At 40.9% G+C, this 23603-nt stretch overlaps 2 protein-coding genes across 2 annotated transcripts in view; both read left to right on the forward strand.

The window, feature by feature from the left end:
- Nucleotides 1-21452, forward strand: part of LOC134182839 (uncharacterized) — a 31701-nt gene extending 10249 nt beyond the window's left edge. Inside the window, exons 7-16 of the mRNA XM_062650279.1 lie at nucleotides 2495-2614; nucleotides 10471-10590; nucleotides 10651-10680; nucleotides 12106-12632; nucleotides 16426-16463; nucleotides 16530-16692; nucleotides 16752-16829; nucleotides 20824-20964; nucleotides 21083-21173; nucleotides 21232-21452. Coding sequence (XP_062506263.1) covers nucleotides 2495-2614; nucleotides 10471-10590; nucleotides 10651-10680; nucleotides 12106-12632; nucleotides 16426-16463; nucleotides 16530-16692; nucleotides 16752-16829; nucleotides 20824-20964; nucleotides 21083-21173; nucleotides 21232-21296 — 1373 coding nt within the window. The 3' untranslated portion in view covers nucleotides 21297-21452. The remainder of the gene's footprint in view (nucleotides 1-2494; nucleotides 2615-10470; nucleotides 10591-10650; nucleotides 10681-12105; nucleotides 12633-16425; nucleotides 16464-16529; nucleotides 16693-16751; nucleotides 16830-20823; nucleotides 20965-21082; nucleotides 21174-21231) is intronic.
- Nucleotides 21453-21502: 50 nt separating this feature from the next.
- On the forward strand, nucleotides 21503-23181 carry LOC134183202 (transcription factor Sox-3-like). The gene has a single exon (XM_062650684.1). It carries the CDS (start codon nucleotides 21822-21824, stop codon nucleotides 23052-23054), a length of 1233 nt encoding a protein of 410 aa, XP_062506668.1. The 5' UTR covers nucleotides 21503-21821; the 3' UTR covers nucleotides 23055-23181.
- The last annotated feature ends 422 nt before the right edge of the window (nucleotides 23182-23603 follow it).

Below are 23603 nucleotides of genomic sequence, written 5' to 3' on the forward strand. Positions count from 1 at the left end.
AAACAGCACAGAAACTCAGATTTGTTGGATATTGAACAAGGGCCAAGGATACTGCCAGAGTATTTGGCTGTGAGTCTAGCTACATAGAAGGCAATTTGGCTAAGGTGATTACAGAAAATTTATGAGAAACCAGCAGTGTTGATGGAAGACAATCAAGTTGGTATCAGTATATGCAGCAATCCTGGTTCACATGCAAGGACCGAACACATCGACATCAAATTTCATGATGTATGTGAAGCTGTGAAGGATAGAACTATCTCTGACCTAGTGTCCTATATTGAGGAAATGAAATTTTTACCAAACCTCTAAACCGTACCTGGTTTGAGTCCTTGTGTGACGCTATGGGTATGGACTACTGTAATTCCATAAAGTTTCATAAACTATTTAATTCCGTAAATTTCATAAATTGTAAAGCAGCGTTCTAGCCAGGATTTTTGCCAACCGTTAAAATGACGCCATTAAATATAATAACGTCAATTAGTGATGTCATCAAATGTTTGATGTTGACCTAGCTATTAATAGTAATAATAATAATAATAATAATAATAATAATAATAATAATAATAAGATATTTCAATTCGCATCCAGATAGGACACAGAACTCTCTGGAGTAACAACAAACAAGAACCACACAGACAATTTGGTAATGTCATCATAAAATTACTTTATCTGTTTCCTAGTTGTATTAGAGTCAGATGCATGTATGGTATGTACAGTAGTAGTAGTAGTGGTAGTGGTAGTGGTAGTTTATTACTCAGCAAAAGCATCCACCGGTCATGCCCATACTACAAAAGCCACTACAACGGCACTCAACACAACACTATATCAATCCATTCAATTAAACAAACCCACTTAAGTCAACGTCACAATCTACTTAGTGAGGCAAGCCTCACTGTTGATTAAATCCATGTCATGACATTTTAGAGGCCTGTGCTTGGCTGATCTACTTCCGCGAATGCACAAAACAGAAGTGGTAGTGGTAGTGGTAGTAGTAGTAGTAGTAGTGATAAGATGTCGCATTGGCTTTATTACGTGCATCCATCATGTGTCTCAGAGGCTGCAGAGCAAGAACACCTATCAACTAAGACATACTCTTGGCTTCGGCTGAGAGTAGACTACCTTGCAGTAGTTGAATTTTAGAGTTAGGTATGTGTTTAATGTAATTATTTTGCTTATGTTGCGTACAGTATCTTGCTTAATTGTTTGTCTTGTATGATAGAACTTGATTTTCAATACATCAGTTCTCAGTAGTAGTGGTAGTATATTGTTGTATGTAGTATTGTTGATATCCTACGTTCGATAGATGAGACAAAATACGATAGACAATGTCACATAAACTACAATTTTAAAAGAAGTGCGGTTAGCTAACTGTAACAAAATGTCAGCAGACTGGGTCACTCTATGTAAAGTCTTGAAGTTACTGCATGATTAGTAGACTATTCAATATAATTGCCACTCAGATCTTGTTGAGTAAACGTCGTTGTACATGACCTTGTTAAACATAACACAGCTAGACAGACAGACAGTAGATTATTGCAATGACAAGTTGACTTAAACTGGAATTATGAGCTGACCTAAAAGAGTAAGGGTGTACAAAACATGAGATTGAAGATAAACAGTAATTAGTAGAACACCTGCTGCAACCACAGTCTTATTAGCACTTCTTGTGTGAAAAGTCAACAGGAATTCACCTCAAACACCAACAAGGAGACCATGCACTCCGTAAGATTACCAGATGTCTGACATGAGAATACATGTATTGTTCTGTAGCAACTTCGGGACCATCAAGGCCACTATTGTCTTTAGATCCGCGATCCCACACTATGCATGCTAAGGCTTTCCAATTCTGTTCCCAATCGCCAATAAATGCTGTTTTCCTCACTCCAAACATCCTTTCCCTCTCCCAACCGTCATTTCGATGGTACTGACGGTACTGGTGAGAACACTGCAAAGAGATTACTAACTTTTTGTAGCCCAAATACCCATGTGGATGAACCTATAACGCTGTCTGAATCATCATCTTCATTACTTTGGTTGCGCAGAAATGGTTTTCTCGGCTCAGGGTAGTGCTCTGTCAATGGATTAGCTTTTGCAAGCCAAGAAATCAGACGTATTGAGACTGAAGTAGGTACGTCGGCAAGGACTTACCTGGATATTGATTAAGCCTTGTCACCTCCATGCACATGTTCAAGGCGCATGAGAGAAGTTTGCGAACATTTAATTCTTACGAAAGAGAGTCTGCAGCAGTTTACGAATTTTTACTTACGAATTTATTGATTTACAATATTTGAAGGACACTCTCAATCTTAAATTATGGAAAAGCAATTAAGAAGATTGAGTTCTGGGACGTTTTATTCCACCTGTGTCATTAGATAGACTTTGCTTTTGTGTTAACACCTTAGATGCTAAAACTTTCTAATTGTGCTGTGGGTCTTACTCATACACGGCTAGTAAGTTAGTAAGGGATTTAGTATTGACAGTTCCATTAATTAAGACATGTTTTCTTCTGCAGGTTGTAAAGTTTTATGTGAAGACACTCAGGCCAGTTCAGCATCTCCACTGCGTCCTCATACAAGAGCAACACAGCTATTTATACCTGACACAGAACCTATAGGTTTGTGAAATGACATCCTGTCAGTTACGTTATCTAATTGGACTTGTTTAAGTTAATAATACATATTTCTCACCAGTTATGAATGGAAGTGATCGATTACTGTATTTCCTCAAAAGCATCGTCACACTTGAAGAGAACATTATGCTTGAATAGATTGCCACTTAGTGACTTATGCATGTACATGTGGCGGAACAAAAAGGAATGGCAATCAAATAATTTGTCACTTCTATTCTGCTGGAACAGTTGAGGTTACTGTTACATTATGGGTCATGTATGTTATGTATGTATTGTTCATCACAGACCTGTGTAATGACATTATGTCTGTGCAACAAATGGATAGACTGTTGTTCACTAATGAGTATGAATGCAGTGAACGAGTGAAAGTGCTTTCCTAAAGTACATGCTTAGAACGATTGAAATACAATGCCATTGTAGGGTATCTATTAGGCTCGCAAGCCAAGCCTTCCTCCTTGCTCACTGTGCGACCTCACGTGCTGTTCGCCTCCTTGCATGTGAGAGAAGGTGCTTGAGCCAGAACTGCTCGAACAGAGGGAAGGTTTGGTTGCAATCTGTACGTCAGCTGATGACTTGCAACAGCATGTTCACGTCACGAAACTTGACCTAACTTGATTAACATTTTACCTAACATGATTATAATGAGCATGTGTTGGCATGAGTCAGCAAGGTTTCCATGCAGTAAGAGACCAGCACTTACTGCCCGTGTAGGTAATTGTGCGAGAAGCAGGCAAACCCAAACAAACTGATTGGATTGTTTGCAACTGAGTGACATACAGTCTCACTCATCAAGGCAATCTCCAATAGGGTTTTTGAATTTGGATTTCAAACCCTGGTAACACCGTCATCTCATTCTCTTACTGGAGCAGTGGGAAAACTACTCAGTCCTGTGACAACAGCGGATGCCCCTTCTCCACCCGGGCACCACCAAACTGACATTGAAGTTGTCCAAGAACGTCACGGCGTTCAGATGCAGTGTCATCAAATCGACAGCAACTTGAGCAAGTCTGCAGCCGTGGTACAAGGGCAACTGTTTAGACTTCCACACAAGGCAAAGAAGGACACTACTACTGTAGACTGACAGGTGTAGAAATTACCAGTGAGGGTAACGGTAGCATAGAAATCATGGCAGGCGCTTAAGTTGACCAGCGTGTAAACGGCTAGTGATATGATCACTCTGTGGGGTGAGAAATGCGTGTCCAGAGTAGCTAATAGGTTCCAGTAACTCTAGTTGCATCAGGTCGTCGACCAAATGGAAACAATTTATTTAGGTCAAGATTTGTGATGTGAACATGCCGCTGCACGTTATCAGCTGACATACAGATTTGCAACCAAGCCTTCCATCCGTGTGAGCAGTTCCAGCTCAAGCACCTCCTCTCACAGACCAGCAAGAGAAGACCATGTGAGGTTACACAGTGAGCATGGAGGAAGGCTTGACTTGGGAAGCCAGTTACTGTAAATCCAGAAATTTTAGCACTTCTGCCCATGAAGTAGTTCGTACACATGTTATTTTAGTACAGGATATCGGTACTGCCAGGGTTCGAAAAACCGATCGCCAAATGGCGATCTCTGTCACAGGAATGGTGACTAGTCAAGCCTAGGAAGTCGCCAAGCCGTAGCAATGGTAAACCATGACGAAAATCAACTTTCCAAATTTCCGAGTTTAGTAGGAGCTTGAAAACTAGTACGGCGTAATCTGGGTACACAAAAACCTCAACTTTTCTGTCTACATGAACGTAAACTGTCCGCCTGTGTGTTCCGCGATCCTAATGTGCTGAAGCACCTGCACAAGGAATGACGCTTACCTGCACCTGGGAAACACTTAGGTAATTAATTAATTATAGAAACCGCACAATAGGCTTGATTTTGACTGGCTTCCCGTACAATGGCGTGCATTCAGCACTTATGAAACTTGAAATGTGCAACAGAAGTCGAAGCCAGAGCAATTCTAGCTGAGACCGGCGAATACCAATATTCCGGGAAGCCAGCTACTAGTTTCATGTCTCGGTGCCAACTAGATTTGATGGCTCTGATACTAGACAAAGCTCCTGCAAATCTAGCTGTGGGCGCAGACAGAAACTGCATCTATCGTTGCTTTTTGCGGGGCATGAAAATTGCCGTTAAGAACTACGGCTTTCCACTGTTCTTGAGCTCATGCTCAATTACATCAGTTGCTGCAAGGTACGCACTGACAAGGTGTCAATAGAAGTCTGGTTTCTCTCTGCCTCACAATCTATTTGTCTAGTGTTACTTATGGTAAGAACTTCAAGTATGAGATAACAGAAATATGGCACGTGTGCATGACATCTACACAAAGAGACCGTGGCCTTAGTCGTAGTTACTAACAAACTGTTGGTCAGTTGGTCAGTTTATAAACTCTAGGATGTCCAAACCCTTGAACCTAGATATTAATCTAGAGAATGAAGTGCCTGCTATGCCTGCTTGTGGTTACATTGCCGCATCATACTATTGAACTAGGATGAGTGTAACAAAAAGTAAGTAGCTAGAAGACTGTTTGACTAATAACTCCTGAGGGTCACAAGTAGGCATGGCCCAAGTACATTTATTGAGGGGCGCGGCATAATAAGAATTGCTTCGGCGACCAACATTTCTTGGGTTTTTCAAACCCTGACTGTACTGTAGCCGAATTCAAGTGCATCTATGTATAAATTTTAGTATTCATGTTATTTTAGTACAACCAGGTATCTACGAAAAAATAATGAAAATTCTCATGAGTACGAAAATTTCTGGATTTACAGTATCTATGTAGCACCTGCTTTGAGGAAATACAGTAATCAGGGTTGCCACATCTTGGATTAATTTGCAGCCTAAGAGCTAACTTAAAGGCCAAAATAAGCTGTGATGTATGGAGGACCTTCCCATAAATTGGCTAACAACGTAGGATATGTGGACTTTGCAGACACATCTTATTAATCTGCTCTGTGCCTGGTTCACACTAGATGTTGGATGTTACACACACACACACACACACACACACACACACACACACACACACACACACACACACACACACACACACACACACACACACACACACCTCTAGATGCTAAAAAGAAGCTCCTCTGACCCAAGTCTACTTTCCCTAAGCCTATGGATGTTGATAGGCATCCAATAGTGTTAATAAGCTCACAAAATTCAAGAATAAGAGCTAAAATGAGAAGCAATACAGAGTGATCTGGCTGTATAAAAGTCGTGGTAGCTTAAGTTACATTAAATTACACACATAAATTTTAATGGCAAGTAAACATATTTGTCTGAAACTTCACTTGACTTTGTCAGTATCTTTAGGCATTGTTTGTTACTATACCGATATCAATATCAGTCATGGGCCCAGCAGGGACTGCTTATTGTTCTACCACGGACTCATGCTTTGATAGTGTTCTAGTTATTGGCACCTGTCATAATCTCGCAACCCTGCCAAAGCTCGAATGAGGTGTGAATCTATGTTGTCAAAGTGGATCCGCTGGCAGACGTCCATGCATGGAAGCTCACTTTGACGACAGGAACAAGTCGAATTGCACCCAGTCTTACGTCCACAACTCACTAGTTTCATGATGTCAAGTGGAGCAGGTGGCCTAGTGGTTCATTGAATTTAACTTCACTGTCTTTGTCGGCACTCATTGTCCAACCATGACCTTGAGGAGGTGGAATGTTTGGCTTAGGTTCAAGGTAGTCTCGTATGGCCAGATGTTCGTCGAGCAAGAGGGGAGCAGTCTGGCTAACCGAAGATCGAGAGAAGGTCTGGTGACTATCACCAGGTTTTGGTGTACCACGCCAGAATGTTGGCGTGCCCAATCACCTTTCAGATTTGGAGTAAGAGGTGTGACTTTGGCAAGTTGTTGTATTGAATTATGACGACCGTATGTAGCTGCATAGCGGGTGGTCATTCCTATGCAAACATTAGATGAAGTACAATACTCATGGCCACAGCTGGAGAATAGCTAGCAAAAAGCATTCTTTGCAACAAACTTCTAGTTTGTGTGTCATAGCTAACGACGACGTTTGACTTTCGCTTGACACTTCAAGGAAGTACACGAGGGGGAAGGAACCAGCATGCTAGAGGTTCTACTAGCCTCGTAAGCCAAGGAACGTTGTAGTGATGTGGAATCCACCCATCAGTAGAACAACTGATTTAAATTTTCTTGCTTTTCCATTTGACTTCCTGAACTTCACAGTATATGGCTTGGGCTAAACTGATGATAGTGTGAGACTGATCAAGTTTTACTGACTTGTGACAGAATCGCTTTAGAAGTTCATAAACAGTTGCAGCTTTAGCTGGAGGAAAATGTATTACTAGTAGGTAACCTATTACACGTGGACAGCCGGAATACTAACTGAGGCATTGAACCTGGACCAGGGCGGTACACTGGACGCCACCAGCTGAGCACTCCTAAGGCATCCTTGCGTGACAAAGGCAGTGATCCCAGCCAAGTTTTTTCTGTCTTAGTTAAGCTCACATCGCTATAGCAGGCAGAATATTCTTTTGCAGAGAAACATCTCAAGCTGTTCACTCCCCGGATGTGATCACCACATCCAAGTAAAGAGACTGTAGTGCTTACTTTTTTACAGAGGAGAGAGCACAGGAATTGCAGGTGGATCGTTCTGATTTGTAATGTCAAGAGCCTTCATTCTGAACAACTCAATCAAACCGTGTGGTACATGAAAAGTTTGTCGGCCTTTGGCGTGAATCTTTGTCTTGTGGAGCTGTTGCTTCGAATTTGCATCAGAGTAATGCATTTTTTAAGTCTACTTCATTCTTACAGAAGTATTGGTGAGCTATAGCCTACGTACATATCGAAAATGATTACATCCAGTGTAGGGCACGCCCCCAAATTGTGCTATATCTCAGTAACAGCTTCGATTACGCAAGGCAAACAAGTACCATTAGAGTTCTAATATGATGTACTTTTTATGGCAAACTCAAAAATTTGCCGGGAGGTGGAGTGTAACCCAAAAATGAAACGTCAATTTGGCAATGGGCCGACGTACTCTGTCTGTTGTGGGTTGTTTCTGCCAATGTGATGACCACTTGTAAACTGCACAGCCTTGTATTTGTTTACTAGGTTATCTAAGCCGAATAATAAGACTATATACATTTTAATGTACAATGGGTGGAGTGATAGTGATATTCAAAATAGAACAGTTTAATTGCTATAACATGTTGCAAATTTGCAGTTCTTACTGCCTTTAATATGCACACCTGCCATGACTTGCTTTTGTCGCACTTTAGTATGGTCCCAGAGTCAGGGAGTGGAACATCATGGTAGTCAAATTTTTCAAGGCTTGGCCGATTATCTGGACGTAAAATACTTTAGTCAGACAACCTCATTGCTAGGCCGGATAGGTAGTTGGCCAATGTCCAACCATTATACATAATGGTCCTTGGTGTTGTTATCAGTCACTTTTGCAGGGCTGCTACACCTATGAATAAATTCATAACCTACGAATTTTTAGTGGGAAACTGCCCAGAAAATTTTTTGTGTGTGCCTACAAATAAATAGATTGTTGAGCAAGTCACAGCCGGCTCACGAACATTAAATTGGTCAGTTTCGGTTTTTATTTTGCATTTCACAGTCATGTCCATTTTCATATAGCATTACCTCCATTTCACATTTGTGTCATATCACATTATGTCCACTTTTGCATTACAATCATTTTGCATTTCAGTCATTTCTTGGTGCATCTGCAGAGCAGAATGGTTGCGCTGCTGGTCTACTTATAGCGACACCCTACTCATTCGCTGTCTACTTTGACAACCAGTCTGTGCTTATTCGACAGCCATCCACACGGACGAAACGGTTCTCTTGCTGCCATTGTCGAATGAGTGCCTACATGCAATACTTGTTCTGTCACTCAAGCATACTGTTTGTTCAAGGTCCACAAAGAATTTCACAGCTTACGATTGTTAGTTCAAATAATTAAGTGACGTCTGAGCAGTAGATGACACACATAAATATTGCGTACTGTACAAAGGACCATTTAAGACTGTTTCAAAGCTGTTTGTGAACAACACTAGGTGACGTACATTGTAGGATTTGGATGTTGCGGGTAAAAAAAACACAAGGGACATGGTCCTAAAACACTGGAAAGGGTGTGTGTTGCTGATAAGTATTTGCTTACAAATTTTCGGTGGAAATTTGTGGCAACCCTGAGTAATCTTCAGTGAAAGAGTAAGGGGAACTATGATCAAGACTGAAGAGGCACATAATTTTGGTTGGCATGACATATGAAACATAATTATTCTTACGATCCAACAACATAAGTTAGTACATAACAAGTAGGAAAGATGTGTTTAATTAAATAAAATGCAATGCATTAGCGTGATCAGCATGAAAGTTTAAGGTGATATTTATGTATAGTGTGTCTTTTGACAAGGTCAGTGACCTAATATTGAGAGAGGAAGGAAGTCAGTCAGTGACTATGTATTTGGTCAGAGCATTGATTTTGTCATAATCAATCTTTTATCTATTTGCTTAGGGGTCATCCATAATTGTCAACATTTACTCAAGCGTACAAAGCGTATGCTAGGGTGGTGGGGTAAGAGTAGTTGTATGCTTTTGGGGCGGAGTATAAAACATTGATGATTTCATTTGGTCCAGAAGTAGATAGGAAGTGATACTAAAGTTAGGACATTGCATTTATGCATACGCTTGTTGTATCTACGTTTGTAACTATCAGTCGCACGTGCTTGAAGAGTCATAGCATGGGATGGTAGGTACTCTGTGGTAGGTACTAACAGACTTGTCTAAGAGACCTTGCGCTGTTCATAATATGCCGGTGAACAGGTACCAGCAGTGTGTGAACACTTTTGGTCTTTGCCAGCCCATCTTCGTCTTGCGAGGAAGCTGTACAGAAAGTGCAACGAACAATGGAAGACTGCTGGCCAGAACGACGAAATGTGCATATCAATCTTCTAAAAATGGCTTCTAGTTGTTTAATTATTGTAATTCAGCTATGAGCCTCTAAGAAAAGGGACTTTGTAAAAGTCACGAGACTTGGCGAGTAGCGTACTCTAAAAGTATAGGGCTGAACTGACTTCCGGTCTGGGGCCTATGTGGCTGACTGGCTGGCTGGCTATGTCTGTCACACTACAGGAATGTGCCACGCCTCCTTAGTGCGGCCCAATCATGAAGCATTAATTCCTTTATGTCGTACGTGGCAAACAGAGACAATAGACGAACAGCCAATCATACTCGCGAAACTTTCATGAGAGAGTTTTATTACCAAAAGGGTGTAATTTATGTTTGAGATTGTTAGGACCTGTCAGAAATAAACAACATTATTCACCTGTCTACAACTGCTGACCCGAAATCGATCGCTTTCTTGGTTTTACGATTTTTATACGGGAATCTAACATTACGTAACCAGGAAAGATTTTATGTCCTGTTTACGATGAGTCTACTTACGACAGACTATTTACGGAATTTGCGGTTACGCGAAACGACAGTCGTTATGTAGGATTTTAAATACATTTTACAAGTAGCACGTCTAGAAAGAAAAGAGCTTGTGTATTCGTAATTCTTCGCGACAATTACTCCTCCTAGCGTACGTGGTGTTCAGGACTGTGAAGGCTCATAGCTGTAGAAGCGACGGTGTAAACAAAGCTTCAATTACTAGTACCATGGTACATTAAATAGCTTCACATGACTAACATTTTTATGTACGCGTAGGGGAGGGGAAGGAGGTATGAAAAGAGAGTACGCTTTGTATGCTTGAGTAAATGCCGACAATTATAGATGACTCCTTAGTGATGAAACTTGATGAGATTTTCAATAGGTGTCAATGTTGAACGCATTGCTTATTGGACGTTGTGTTTTTAGAGTCTCCTGATGAAGTGCAAGTACCTACCGCAAGCCTAGAAGTGCAGAGCAATTTTTATGGATTTACGTACAAGGACATTGAGAAGGATGAGAATCTTGCAAAATCAAGAGAGCAAGAATGTCAGTGACATTCTGGTTGACTTGCTTTACTTACGCTAACAAATTTGCTTTGTCTCATAGCCATGGATCCATCACAGAAATTAAACTTTAGTTAGTCTTACTATGTTGGTGTGTGTCTATGTCTCTCTGTTCCAGCGGCGTAACTATAGGGGGCCTGCTGGAGACACGTGCCCCCAAATTTGGCTGTTAGTTTAGGTTTTGATCTTAGCAGTTTGCAAATTGCAACCAATATTTTCAAATTGTTAGTTCTCCAGATACCTGTTGTCAATGATTGTTAATGCCAATGACAATGATGATAATGAGGCTGTAAATTGCCTAACCCTGTTTGTCACGTGCCATCAACTTTAGGGCATGTTAATGCGACCGCATGGTTTGCTTAAATGCAAATCTAGTCAATTTCTTGTTTGCACTATTGTCTTTGAGAAGGTTTGCTCGTGACGAAAGGCCTATCCCAAGTACTTCAAGCAAAAGATCTAGACCTGCCTGCTGCAGTTGTATAGCTATATATTTGGTTGATACCACCAGAGAGACACTCTTTAGGATTGCATGGAGGAACGACTCGGCATTGTGCACGAAGCTTTGCACTGATATTTTCTACTTATGGCGAAAGACAACGGTCTTTCTATTGAAGTCCTCCTAGACCACATTGCAACTAGATTGCAACAACCTACCCGTGTGGATGAGTTTGTTGTAATGGAAAACAGGAGCATGAAGTAATGAAGTAGATTTTAGAGACATCGATAACTATATTATCGCGTTTCCATTTACAACACAACACTGGATCAGGTGATAAGAGAATTCAAATGATGTTTAATCTGTAATCAAGAGTCAGTCTTTGATGACGGCAGCTGCATGAGCTGTAGTGGGTGTAGTCCAAGATTGTCCTCTTTTCTTTACCGAAACCCTTGGCTAAGCATGTTAATCATGAAATGGTGTCATGTTAGGTGGAATCAGCAGCCAATATCTAATGTGCATAACAATTTAAACAGGAACTAAAATCTCTCTCTGATGTAATAAATAATCTCTTGCCAAGGCTTTCGTAGACCTGATGAGCTCAAAGTCCTACAATTTGTATTAACACTTATTGTGACTAGGTGTATCTACCACATCATGTGAACGTTTGTTTTCATGTTTGAAACATTTGAAGAGACTGAAGACTTTACCTTAGAGAGAGACAAGATAGATTAAAAAGCTTAGTGCTTCTGGTCATACTAATTAAGAGCCATTTCTAGTAAGATAGACTTGGAATCAGGTTCGCCGCAGTAGATGAATGCAAGATTAAGCTTAACAAGTGAAAATGTAGACATCTACAGCAGAAGTAGAAATATCAGATTTGCATGGAAATTTTTCTAGTGTTGCCCCTAATCTTGTACTCTGGCTACACCGCTGTCTGTTCGTATGTCTTTCCTATTGCTTGTATGCCTGGCTGCCTGTCTTTGGCAGCTGCATGTTTTAGTTGTAGTTTTGATTTCAACATTTTTTGACATTTTAAGTTGACGAACGATTGTTTTGTAGATGATTCGGGTAGTAGTGGTTTGGTATGTGCAGTTGGAGACAGCCCATCAACCGATTTAGTTTCACATCCACCTCAAGAACTAGCAGTGACACAGACACCCACAACTTCAAGGATGCCAGAAGCATCAGTTAAATCAAAACGTAAGTTGCTTGACAGGAATCAGCTTCTTCCCTTTGATGGCCAAGAAAAACCAGAATGGACAGATATCCAAAAGCTCAGCAAGAAGTCTAAGAGGAATCAAAGCAGTGTCAAGATTGAGTCAAAACCAAAGCGTCCGAAGAAATGTAAAGAAGTGGTTGATGGTGAGGGACAATGTGATGTTGTTCTTGAATGTGATGAAAATGAGAGTCAACAGTTGCTACGTAAGAAAGACAGGAATAGTCTAAACCTGTTTGAAGCTCCCAAGAAATGGCGTCAAGCTAATGGACTTAATCATAGACCTGTCTTAAAATCTTCAAGTAAGAAGAAAGGAAGAAAATCAGGGGAAGTCACACAGGCAACAAACGGATCGAATAAAGCACTAAAGGTTAGGCATGGTATTCTGATCTCTGTATGCATGGTCTGATACTTTGAATGTGTGCCCTTCAGTTGGTTGGCAAGACAGCTTCTTACACTGATCATATTAGCTTAATCCACAGGCCAGACCAACTAAATTTGTTGATGCTCGGATCTTTTGACATGGAAACCTACTGCCCGACCTGTGGAAAATAGATAAAATGTGACCACATGACGTTTGATCATGTGCAGTTTTTGTTGTCTTGCATTAAACAACGCTTCAGATGTTAAATGTTAAGGACCATTTAAACAACTGCTCAACAAGAAACAGTTCAGTTTGTGTTCTAAAAATGAGTAACTGTAGCACAGCATAGAAGCTCAGGTCCAAAGGGGACAGCATGACTTTTTTTCGAGAGCTGACAATGAGTCAGCAACAGCAGTTTGACACCTAAATAAACAGCGGCGGCGGTAGCCATGACATACTCAAGAGCAAAGAAACAGTGTTAGGAAGGGGCAGTTCCGAAAGAGACAAGAGGAACATACGCTGTCAAATAGGTAAGCAGCATGTGGAAACAGAGCAGGAAGACAAGAATCGTGAAGAGCTAACAGAACGAGAAACAGACACAGAAACAGTTGCTGCAAAGAGACAAGCGGAACGGAAGAGGAGATGCGTGAACACATGCTGTTTACACCTGGGCGGTAGCCAATGTTCCCTCGCAATACAAAGCGTTCCACGGAAAAGGTAATAGCACATGCGCACATCAAAATATTGTTTCTATTCTGGTCAAGCTCAAAACTGAACCTGCAAATCTGAGCATCAAAAATTTAGTTGGCCTGACTTTGTGTTAGTCTAGTCATCTGATATCTAAATATAATAGGCTAATTGAATTGTTTGAACGCTGAGAAACAACCAAGTATAACTGTGCTTTTGAGATTGTTTACGTGTTATATGTAAGCTCAGATGGAGTCTTCAGACAATAAGTGTGTAAGAACTGTTACCAGCAGGAGCCAATTTTGGCAACCAATTCACAGTTTAATTTATTGTTTCTTATTTTGTTACTAAATAAGAAATTAAATTGTTATAATTTGTAGACATTGATTTCATGAATTGAATAATGGAACGCAGCAAAACTCATCTTTAGGTCACTATGGTAATGCATTCAGAGAGGTCAGTAGGACTTTTTGAAAGCAGGGCGTAGACATATGTAAGGGGCATGATTACAGACTAGAAGTAGATTTGGTAGTGACATTTAAGTCAAACATTTGATTCGTTTGGAGTCAACTTCTGTAGCTCACAATGTAAATTGTTCACATGTAACCTCAACTTTTGTAGTAAAACACAGAATGTGGGCAGACCTTGCAGGCACTTGTTGCACTCCTGAAGATGTGGAACTGTAAAAAGAAAGTGTTGTACTATGCTTCTGTGTTGTGCTGAGTATCCATGCATTTAGACCTTTCTCCCAGGCTGTATTCTGGGGAAACTTAGCCTGGCTTCCAGTTGACGTGATGAAGTCATTCACGCTGTTTCTAATCGTTCATTATCGGGTTCTAGTTGGTTGTTACTGATTACTGATTCCCACTACAAATAGCTGTAACAGTAGTTTGATCATCTTTAATAGTGCTGCATTTCAAGTAGGGTACACGAATCATTAGTATTAGTTTCACAAACTACTGTAAATCAAGAAGTTTTTGTAAGCTATTTAGTTTTATAAATTGCTAAGAATTTACTAATTTTGTTGCTTACTAACTGTTGTAGTGCAAATATCCAGGACCATTAGTACTTGGTTTTTATTTATTTTATAGTCATTCTTTTAGGCACACCAGAGTGAAGTTCACTTGGCTTTTGGACAAAGTAACAATGTTCAAAAACCTTACTAACATAGCAAGCAGCAATAGCAGGACTCTATATTTGCCGATGCACATAAAATGCAAATGATCATCTTCATTGTTTAGGCTGGGCAGAAATAGCTCAGGGTAGCATTCAATCGACGAATTGGCTTTTGCAAGCCAAGAAATCAGTAACATATAGAGAACGAAGTAGGTCCGTCAGCAGGCACCTACTGATAGAGCCTTGTTGAGTGTCCATACACATGTTCAAGACACATTAGAGAAATTTACAAGCATTTAGTTCTTATAAAATAGAGTTTGCGGAAACTTTTTTAATTACCAAAAATTATTGATTTTCAGTATGTAGAGCTTACTGTTTGCTTGGCAAATAGCTGCTGTTGGATTGTTGGTGCCATCTCTGCTATCATGTGATGAATGCAAATAGACTGAATTAATTAAGGTGCTTGTCCAGTGCTATGAGATTATGTCATATTTTGTTGAAGAGCAGATATGTGGGCGAGCTTCAACGAGAATTGTGTGCAACATGGATGTTACTGCCTATGCCTCCGGATCATGGCTGTACCCCTCTTAAGACAATTTATGCGTCAAACAGCCATTGTAATGCTTGCTTTTGGTGAACTCTACTTACCTACCTGCTTATCGCAAAGTCTTCAATGGAAGACTATCTATCAGATACCGAATGGCGCATGGAACACTTTCCTTTGGAAATTGCTTAGTTGCTGACGGTCGATAGACTCAGTTTTTGTTGTGTTGAGAGCAGTAGTTGTTAGTTTTAATGGTTTTATATGTGGCAAAGCACAGACAACAGTGCAACATAGACCAGCTGCGTAATTGGAATCGGAAACCAACATCATAAGAGACAAAGGGAATGTTCAACATTTGTGGAGACTGCTCACAGCCCACAAAATTGTTTCTGACCATGTCAATGTTGCGCATGAGCAGAAACTGTAGTTGTACTGTGGAATTGATCAAACACACATTATCCTGCCTGTTGTTACAACAGCAATATTGCCTGTTAATGTTCTCGACATTCGTCAAACATAGCACTTTAACTCCTCATTGTTGGCTATTGATGGATAGCATGTAATGGTTGCCCACTTCATGTGTCATCACCAGAGCACCCTGTTAACACCTCTGGTTCGGTTATCACGTATTTGTCAAATCCTTGTCCTTCAGCTGTTTCCACAATCCCTTCCTTCCACAGATGTGCCTAGCCTTGTCACACAGATGGGCTTACAGAACAGAGCTGGAAATTACCGATAACAAATATAATGACCAGTGATAATGGACTTTGCCCGACACATAGTAGCTTTATGTAGTATAGGCAGTTTGAGAATCAATTTGTATTTCGATCCAAGTTGCCTGAACGAGTAGTAACACCTTGTTACTGTTGAGCTGACAATCACCTGTAGGCTAGTTTCCACATAATGGCATGATATGACTTGCGCAGTTTCACCATTATAGAGTGCATACTCCCTTATTGACAGTCTTTGGTAGATATGTTATAATATATATATATATATATATATATATATATATATATATATATATATATATATATATATATATGTATGTATGTATGTATGTATGTATGTATGTATGTATGTATGTATATTGTTGAAGGCAGTGGCGTAAAAAAGGTCCACACATCATTGATGCATTCATGTCTTATTATGATATTTTGTGGCATCATTCTGCAGTTAGTGCCACTTTGGGGTGAAGCTCTACTTCTGTGAATGGCAAAGCTGACCTTAAAAGTGGTGCCTGTTTACTTGTGTCCCCCTAATCTACAAATCCTGGCTACACCACTGATGTAAATTGTTCAACTCAAGTGCTTGAAACTAGAATGAGGTGTTGACACTGGCTTGATTGCAGCAACTGGCAGTAAAAATTATTGAATGGTTGTGGCATGACAATTATAAAATTTAAATTTGTTTACGTTTTTGTACTTGTATATTGTGATCTGTTTATTGCAGTCAACAAGGAGTCTAGTCATGACAAGTGTATCAAGCAAGTGAGGGCACACTCTTTATACTGCACGAATGAATGAAATGTTGCTAAGCTCACGCATCTATTCCAGAGACCGTGAGCTTGTTGTGTCCGTTGCACAAGAGCTTGGCGGATTTACTGTGGACAGTTGCGTGTCGGAGTCAACCACACATGTAGTATTCACTCAGCCGAGACGAACTTTAAACGTTCTGATGGGTATCGCTCGAGGCTGCTGGCTTGTATCAATTGATTGGGTCAGACTTGCCAATTTTTTTAATATAGAAGTATGTCTGAATGGCTGATTCTGTGTTAGGTATATAAATCAGTGGAAACCGGTTGTTGGGTCGAGGAAAAGTCATACGAGCTGGATGGTGCATTTCCAGCCGCCAAGGTATGAATGTTATGTCGTTTTGCTGTTTAGTCAGGAGTAGTTGTGAGTAACATGCACATAACATAGGAATGGGAAGAAGAAATATGGGATGGTGCATGAATAACAGGTAATAGATCACGCTACCCAGACATTTGATGTGAATGAAGCGTGTTAAGGTTTTACATCTGCATTTTTTCATTTTCTATTGTCAAATATGACGCATAATGTAGGTCCCTATCCATCCAAATACAAGCCCTGAGGCTTGAATTAAAATGATGGCATTCAAAAAGCTTGTTTGTGTACCGGGGGTTGCATTAAGACAGGCTTTTTTATGGTACAAACATATTGACTGCATGCTTAGAGAGTTGCAAGTTGCTTCACTTGTTACGTACACTACTGGATATGTGTTCACGTGATTGTCCAGCTACATAACAATTACAGCAAGTTGTCTGCAGTGAAGCCTTCAAAGTCTGATTCTTCCGAAGGTGTTAGATCATCTTCCTCTGCTCTGTGAGATTTGCCGGCATCGGCCCAGTTGCTTCCACTTGTGATTTGTCGTTGCTGAGGTAGAGATGATGTTTTACTTTCTTTACAGTGCTTTCTTCTGTCATGCAGGTCATGTTGGTAGTAACTCCCGCATCCTTCAAAGAATATAATATTATATGATAGTTCAAATGAGTGGTTGAGTAGGTGCCTCAGCTGCAGGTTGAAACAAATCCCGCCTGTATGCATGCAGCCGACAACAGGGTGGGTCTTCTATTCAGTCTAGGTCTTTTATTAAAGCAACACTCAGATTGAGTTGCAGAGTGGTTTGAATTGAAACCCCTGCACTTGAATTTCAGTGGAGCTTTATTAGGATGGATTCCTTTTTCAGGAAACAAAAAAAATGTCTAACTGCAGTACAAGTTGACGATGTGGTTGCAAATGGGACTGTACATTACATCATCTTACTATACTAGGTGGCATGTATGTCTGCATTGTAAGACAATTTGTTTGGTATTTGAGTAACTGCAAATTTAGTAAGTTCAACTTCCTCGTACAATATTTTCTTTACTGGACTGAAAGTTTCAAACATGATGTGATTAACAAAATGTTAAGTTACACAATCAGATTAGGTTGTGCTGCAAGAAGATGCCTTGTAAAATGCAATCATTGCTGGTCTTTTTTCAAGGTTTCTGTTAACACAACACTGGACAAATTTTGTAATAATTCCACTAATGTAGGATCACAGTTTGCATAGTACTGCAAGTCACCATGATAAAATCATGTTTCTATCTACAGCCAATGGAGGGAAACATTGGTATAAAAAGGAGATGCAGTTTGACTTGTTTGCTACTTATACCATAGTCACATGACGTGCAACCAGGTATAGTGCGTGGGCCAATTGCGAAAACGGCTTCGGAAAATGCCGTCCGTGCACCTTTTGGCAAGCCAATTTTTGGCACTTGGAGCTTGTCGCATGACTCTATGTTTGAGAATACCTATGGCGAGAGACATATCGTGTCCCATCACCCAGAACAAGACCGTTTTGCAAATTAGCCGCTCAGGAATGAACTGGAACCACGAGGCCTAACGTGCGTTATACAAGTTGAGGCAAAATGCTGTTGTGATGGCTTCTGCTAACTGAACGTTACTGTGAAGCTTCCGACACGTTAGCTCTTGCAATTAAGCGATGTAGAAAGTCTACTTATAACTTTAGTTCCAAGTTGTAACTTCAACATAGACAGCTAAGATCGATGTGAGAAATTGTGCTTTGACCGTAACATTGTTGTACTGTAGTACGCTACACTGCACTGATGTGCTGCAACTATAGTAGTGTGCGTAGTATTAGTGAACTTTATTGAAATACGTATACATGCAGCTCTAGAAAGACACTCGAATGCGATTCTTGGATTGATCATGACTGCCTATAGCTATCTACGAGCAAGTCTTCTTAAAATTTGGTCGATGACTTTAATGATCTCGTTGGTCTTTACTCTGGAGTAACTGCTCCTGTGAGGTAGACTACGACCTATAGGTCTTGTCCAAGGTGAGGCAAAAATGGCTGTTCTTTCAACAACGGTTGTCTAGCTAATGATGACGTAGACTTTTGGGTGTCGCAGAGAAAGTAAAGTGAAAACGCTTACCCCTGTTGCATTTAATTACCAAGAGAGTGAAAGGCAATTGTTCTCCAACGTTACCTCGGCCCTCAAGATTGTTGTTTTCACGACTGCATGGATGCGAAAAGGGTAGCAATTAATGAAAATTGTACCGGTATTCAAATGTAGCATTTAGACTTGCTATCTTTTGAATCCCTTCATCAACAGTTGATGGAATCGCTCTTGTATACGTGTTCCAGAAATTGAATTGACTTCGTGATTGATCGCTATCTGCATTTGCTAATTGAAAATTTGGCGAGAAATTGCAGTGCATCAATTGTCACTCCTGCTTTCATCCTAGTACAGCATCATCACAAATGCTTAGAAAAGGTTCGTGGCAGCAGCAGCAGCAGCAGCAAATAGAATAGCATTAGTAGATTTTCTGTCTAGGAAATGACATGCAGCTGCCAAAATATGCACGTCTCCTTGATGGTAAGTGTGTAGTTGTGTGTCACTGCAGCAAGGTTTACTACGAATCAATGGTCTAGTTGTCACTGCCCAATTGATTCCAGCACTTTCATGCAGTGAAGAAGAAGCATGACACCCGAATATTAAATGCCTACCATGCAGCAAACACAAGAGCATCTCACCTAAATATTGTCATCTGTTCACCAGATAGTGATGTTTTAGTGACAGGCTGTTCGGCGCACATCAGATCCTGGCACAGATTATATGGCAGACAGAGTCAAGAAATCAAAAGCGCCGCATCGGCATGACAAATATTGCTTGGTCACTAGGAGATGTGTGTAAAACACTTCCCGGGTTGCATGCCTTTACTGGATGCGACGGCGAACAGCATCAGTGTTACTGACTATATTTAATTGGAAGTTGTAGCTGCCACCACTAGATAACGTGCACAGAGAGACTACAGATCTCTTCGCATGCATAGACATCATCTATTTGAGCTCCGTTAAATACATCTGATATCTGCTGTTACGAAATCTTGTCAACCATACCTAAAATTTATTGATAGCAACTCCGACTTCTCTTTTAATGTTACATATTGGTTACTATGGCAACATTTTTAATTTAAGAAAATGCGGTTTTAGTCAACTTTGGACACTCTGATGCTAATAAACACATCATTTTCGTAATCACCACAAAAATTACATAGCATAGGCTAAAAAGAAAATGGTTTGCCATGGGGTGCACGGAAAAGTCACAATTCTGGACTTGGCCCATGGACTAGTATGAGCACTTGTTTAGATGGTGTATATGATGTATTGCATGGTAAGTGTGCAGTAAGTTACTTTCGATTAATATCGCACTCTCGCTTATATATATATATATATATATATATATATATATATATATATATATATATATACATATACATCACGTGACCATGATATGAATCACTTATGGTATGATTAGCATGATAGATGGCTTTTACCAGCACAAGGGGTGGGGTTATTGCTCGAGGCAAGACAGAGTTATTACTATTAACTTACAAGTATAGAAATGAAATGCAAATCATGAATATCGGCAATAAAATAATTAGACAACATGTAGGTACGATAATCATAGGATAATTAAGGAGCCAACTAACTGTTGCAAAATGTAGCTGAAAGTATTCTTGTCTGTATGGCTAGATTGCAGCTAAACCAATCGTTTTGTTCAAACATGACTTACATGTATGTTGTCAATGTGTTAGTGTAAGAGAAAGTCAGACAGCTAGAGCAACAGCAAGGTTGCATCAACAATGCTGTTTACTGTACCAGATGCTGCTCCAACAGATCCTACCTTACACCCATATTGCTCGCAGAATGACGTGTCTAGACTCATAAGAATCCAACCTTTGTCATGAGCTGTTACTTCCAGTAATAATTATTGTTACCATAAGGTCATGTCTCTCAATGGTCTCTTCCTTCCGCCAGGTTTCAAGAGAAAAGAGGTTCGCTTCCAGTGGGCCGTACAACTCTCAAATCTTTGCATCGTGCCCACCCATCTTCATCAGTGAGGATGCCAATCCACCAGTCGAGCATCTCTCCCAGCTCGTTGCTTTATGTGGTGGCAAGGTGAGACATGTTTTGCATCGAATCGAACAGCTATATGTGCATAAGTATTTTTGAAAATTTAGTAGTGCGTTAAATTCTTACTGCCTAAGTTTTCTGTTCTAAAGTTTTCATTGTATAGCTAACGTTGTCGAGGAGGAGGGAGAACGTTCTGTGTGTGGGCAAACTTGCAAGCCGTGGGGGTGTTTGGCTGTCAGAGCAATGGATAATGGGTTAATTGTCTCCTTTGTTCTTAGCCATGTGCGCTGTTTGAGCTCTTCTTTTTGATAGATTGCATTGCGCAAGGCCGCCTGATGCCCGTAACAGAGTATGGACTGAGGGACAGCACCAAGTGAATGTGTGAATATCAGTAACGCTTACAAAACTACATAAATTCAGGAGAACAATAAACATGAGTGTTTACCTCACGATAAGGGTGTCGGGTGTCATTCCCTGTAGGCGTAGCAAATCTCTAGTGGGCGGGGCCGAAGGACATTGGACGATACTTCGCTACTTTATCTCTAAAAGGGAAATTTGGCGTAAGTGTCACTCATTAGGGTCCTTGCGTGACCCGCCGCCGCACGTACTTACCTGAACTGACATTTTCGAATGCTTCGGGTCGGTTCCAGTGCCTTTGTTAGTCTCGTCTGTTTCACTCGCAGTCAAATTACTGAGGAAAATCACTGCCAAACGCGTCGACAACGGCTACGTGGGCGTGATGTCGAGATACTAAACACCGGTGATGAAATTTCTATAAACCAGCTGATCGAGTCGTGCCACCCGCGCGACGCGGGCGGTCTGGTAGGTGTATGGTACTGTACTAGAAAAGTGTTTACTCAAGACAATCTGTGCATTGCCCCGTTGGCCTCCGTCGACTCAGAATGAAACGTGCCTCCACTAGGAGAGAAACACTCGCAGAAAGACGTCCGGGTTTGCAATTGACAACTAGCGGAGATATTCGTGCGGACTGCAGTTTTATGCCGACCGACAATGAAACGTTGAGGAGAATGGCCGACATCGAGCCGATGCGACCCTTCGACGAGCTGCCATGCCAGTCACGTTCGGATCCCGATCGAACACGGAGGCCAATGAATGCATTCATGGTATGGTCAAAGATTGAGAGGAAGAGACTCGCAGGTGAGAATCCCGACCTGCACAACGCGGAGCTCAGCAAAATGCTTGGAAAACTTTGGAAACTTTTACCCCAAAGTACGAAAAGGAAATTCGTGGAAGAGGCGGAACAGTTGCGTCTCGTGCATATCCAACAACATCCAGACTACAAATACAAACCTAGGCGACGACGGAGTAGTGTGAAGAAAGCGTATAAAAGGATAGCGAGCGAATTGTCTTCACTCTCAGCAGGAGCAGGCGGAGACACACGTGACGACACCGCAAACGCTGGTAAAGACTTAGAAGTCGGCAATGATGACGCAAATTCGAGAAAATTGGTCGCCGACAAGGAAGGTTATGTCTATTTCAAGATGTCCGAGTGCTACACGAAGCAGTTTAAGATATGGCAAATTGAGAAGTTTGGTCACTTGGTGGTAGAGCCGTTGGTTTATTCAGATCTGATGCCTGCCAGGTCCCAGTCACTATCATGGCCTCTTCTCAGACGTGAGACAGAGTCCGTGTTTGTTACCTCTGGCTCTTCAGGCTCTTCAGAGACACAGTCACCAGGGCCTGTGAATTTTTCAAAATTTCAAGGAAGCGCGTTTCCTATTATGAATGCACTTAATTTTACTAGTATGAGTACTGGCCCACCCTGTGGTGGTCAGGTTGATTCATTTCCTTCATCAGTGAAAACTTTCACTCATAAACAGAGTTCGTCCTTTCTCAGATCTCACTCAGCCTTTCAACCAAGTATTGGATCACCGTTCATTGATACAAATCTGTGTAGCAACAGTGGATGCATGCTGCCTCCCACTGCACAATATTGGCCGTGTATAGATTCTCTGCATTATGCTCCTACTCCTTCGTTGCAGTCTACCGATGCAGCCTTGGAGCAGCTTCTTGAGATGGCATCCAACGTTGCTGTGGACGATGCGCCAGTGGACCCACTGCTTGTTTTCTCAACCAGTGACTTGAATACAGAGCCTTGTTCACAGAACATGTAGTAGTTGGTGCTATGAAAGACAACAGGTGTCATTGCAATGTGTAGAACTGGTTGGCTGCAGGTCATGATATCTATCATCCATTTTAGATATGAATAATTCAATTTGAAATATTGGAAATATGGTTTTCTCAGAGTCATTTAATAGCCATGGAATAATAGGGACTTATTTACTCACCCTGCACTAGACATGTACCCTCATGCGTGACCATTCTAGGGACCTAGTTGGTTTAGTTCCGACAGTAAGGAGTGCATGTAGATGTGTGCCCTTTCCCGTTACAACCTTGGAGTTAATTGGCACTAAATTGTCCATCAAGTTTGTTTTTCTAAGAAGGAATGGATGTGGTTTGCAATTCCTAACAACAGCACAGGACTAAATTGATGGAATAGGATGATAGTTGTCTCACTTTTCCACTTACTGCCGTGATTGTGGTTTAATGTTTGTTGACAAACTCTCCAATGTTTAAGCGTCCAACATGCTGACGCATACATATATACAAACGCACTGGCAGCACAGCGCGCCCCTGAAATCACACTTACCATGCTTGTCAAA

Source organism: Corticium candelabrum, chromosome 8 (assembly GCF_963422355.1).
Source record: "Corticium candelabrum chromosome 8, ooCorCand1.1, whole genome shotgun sequence".
Taxonomy (NCBI): domain Eukaryota; kingdom Metazoa; phylum Porifera; class Homoscleromorpha; order Homosclerophorida; family Plakinidae; genus Corticium; species Corticium candelabrum.

Bases quoted from the DNA above. Each gene is read 5' to 3' on its own strand.
- LOC134183202 (XM_062650684.1), top strand. From the start codon at position 21,822: ATGAAACGTGCCTCCACTAGGAGAGAAACACTCGCAGAAAGACGTCCG.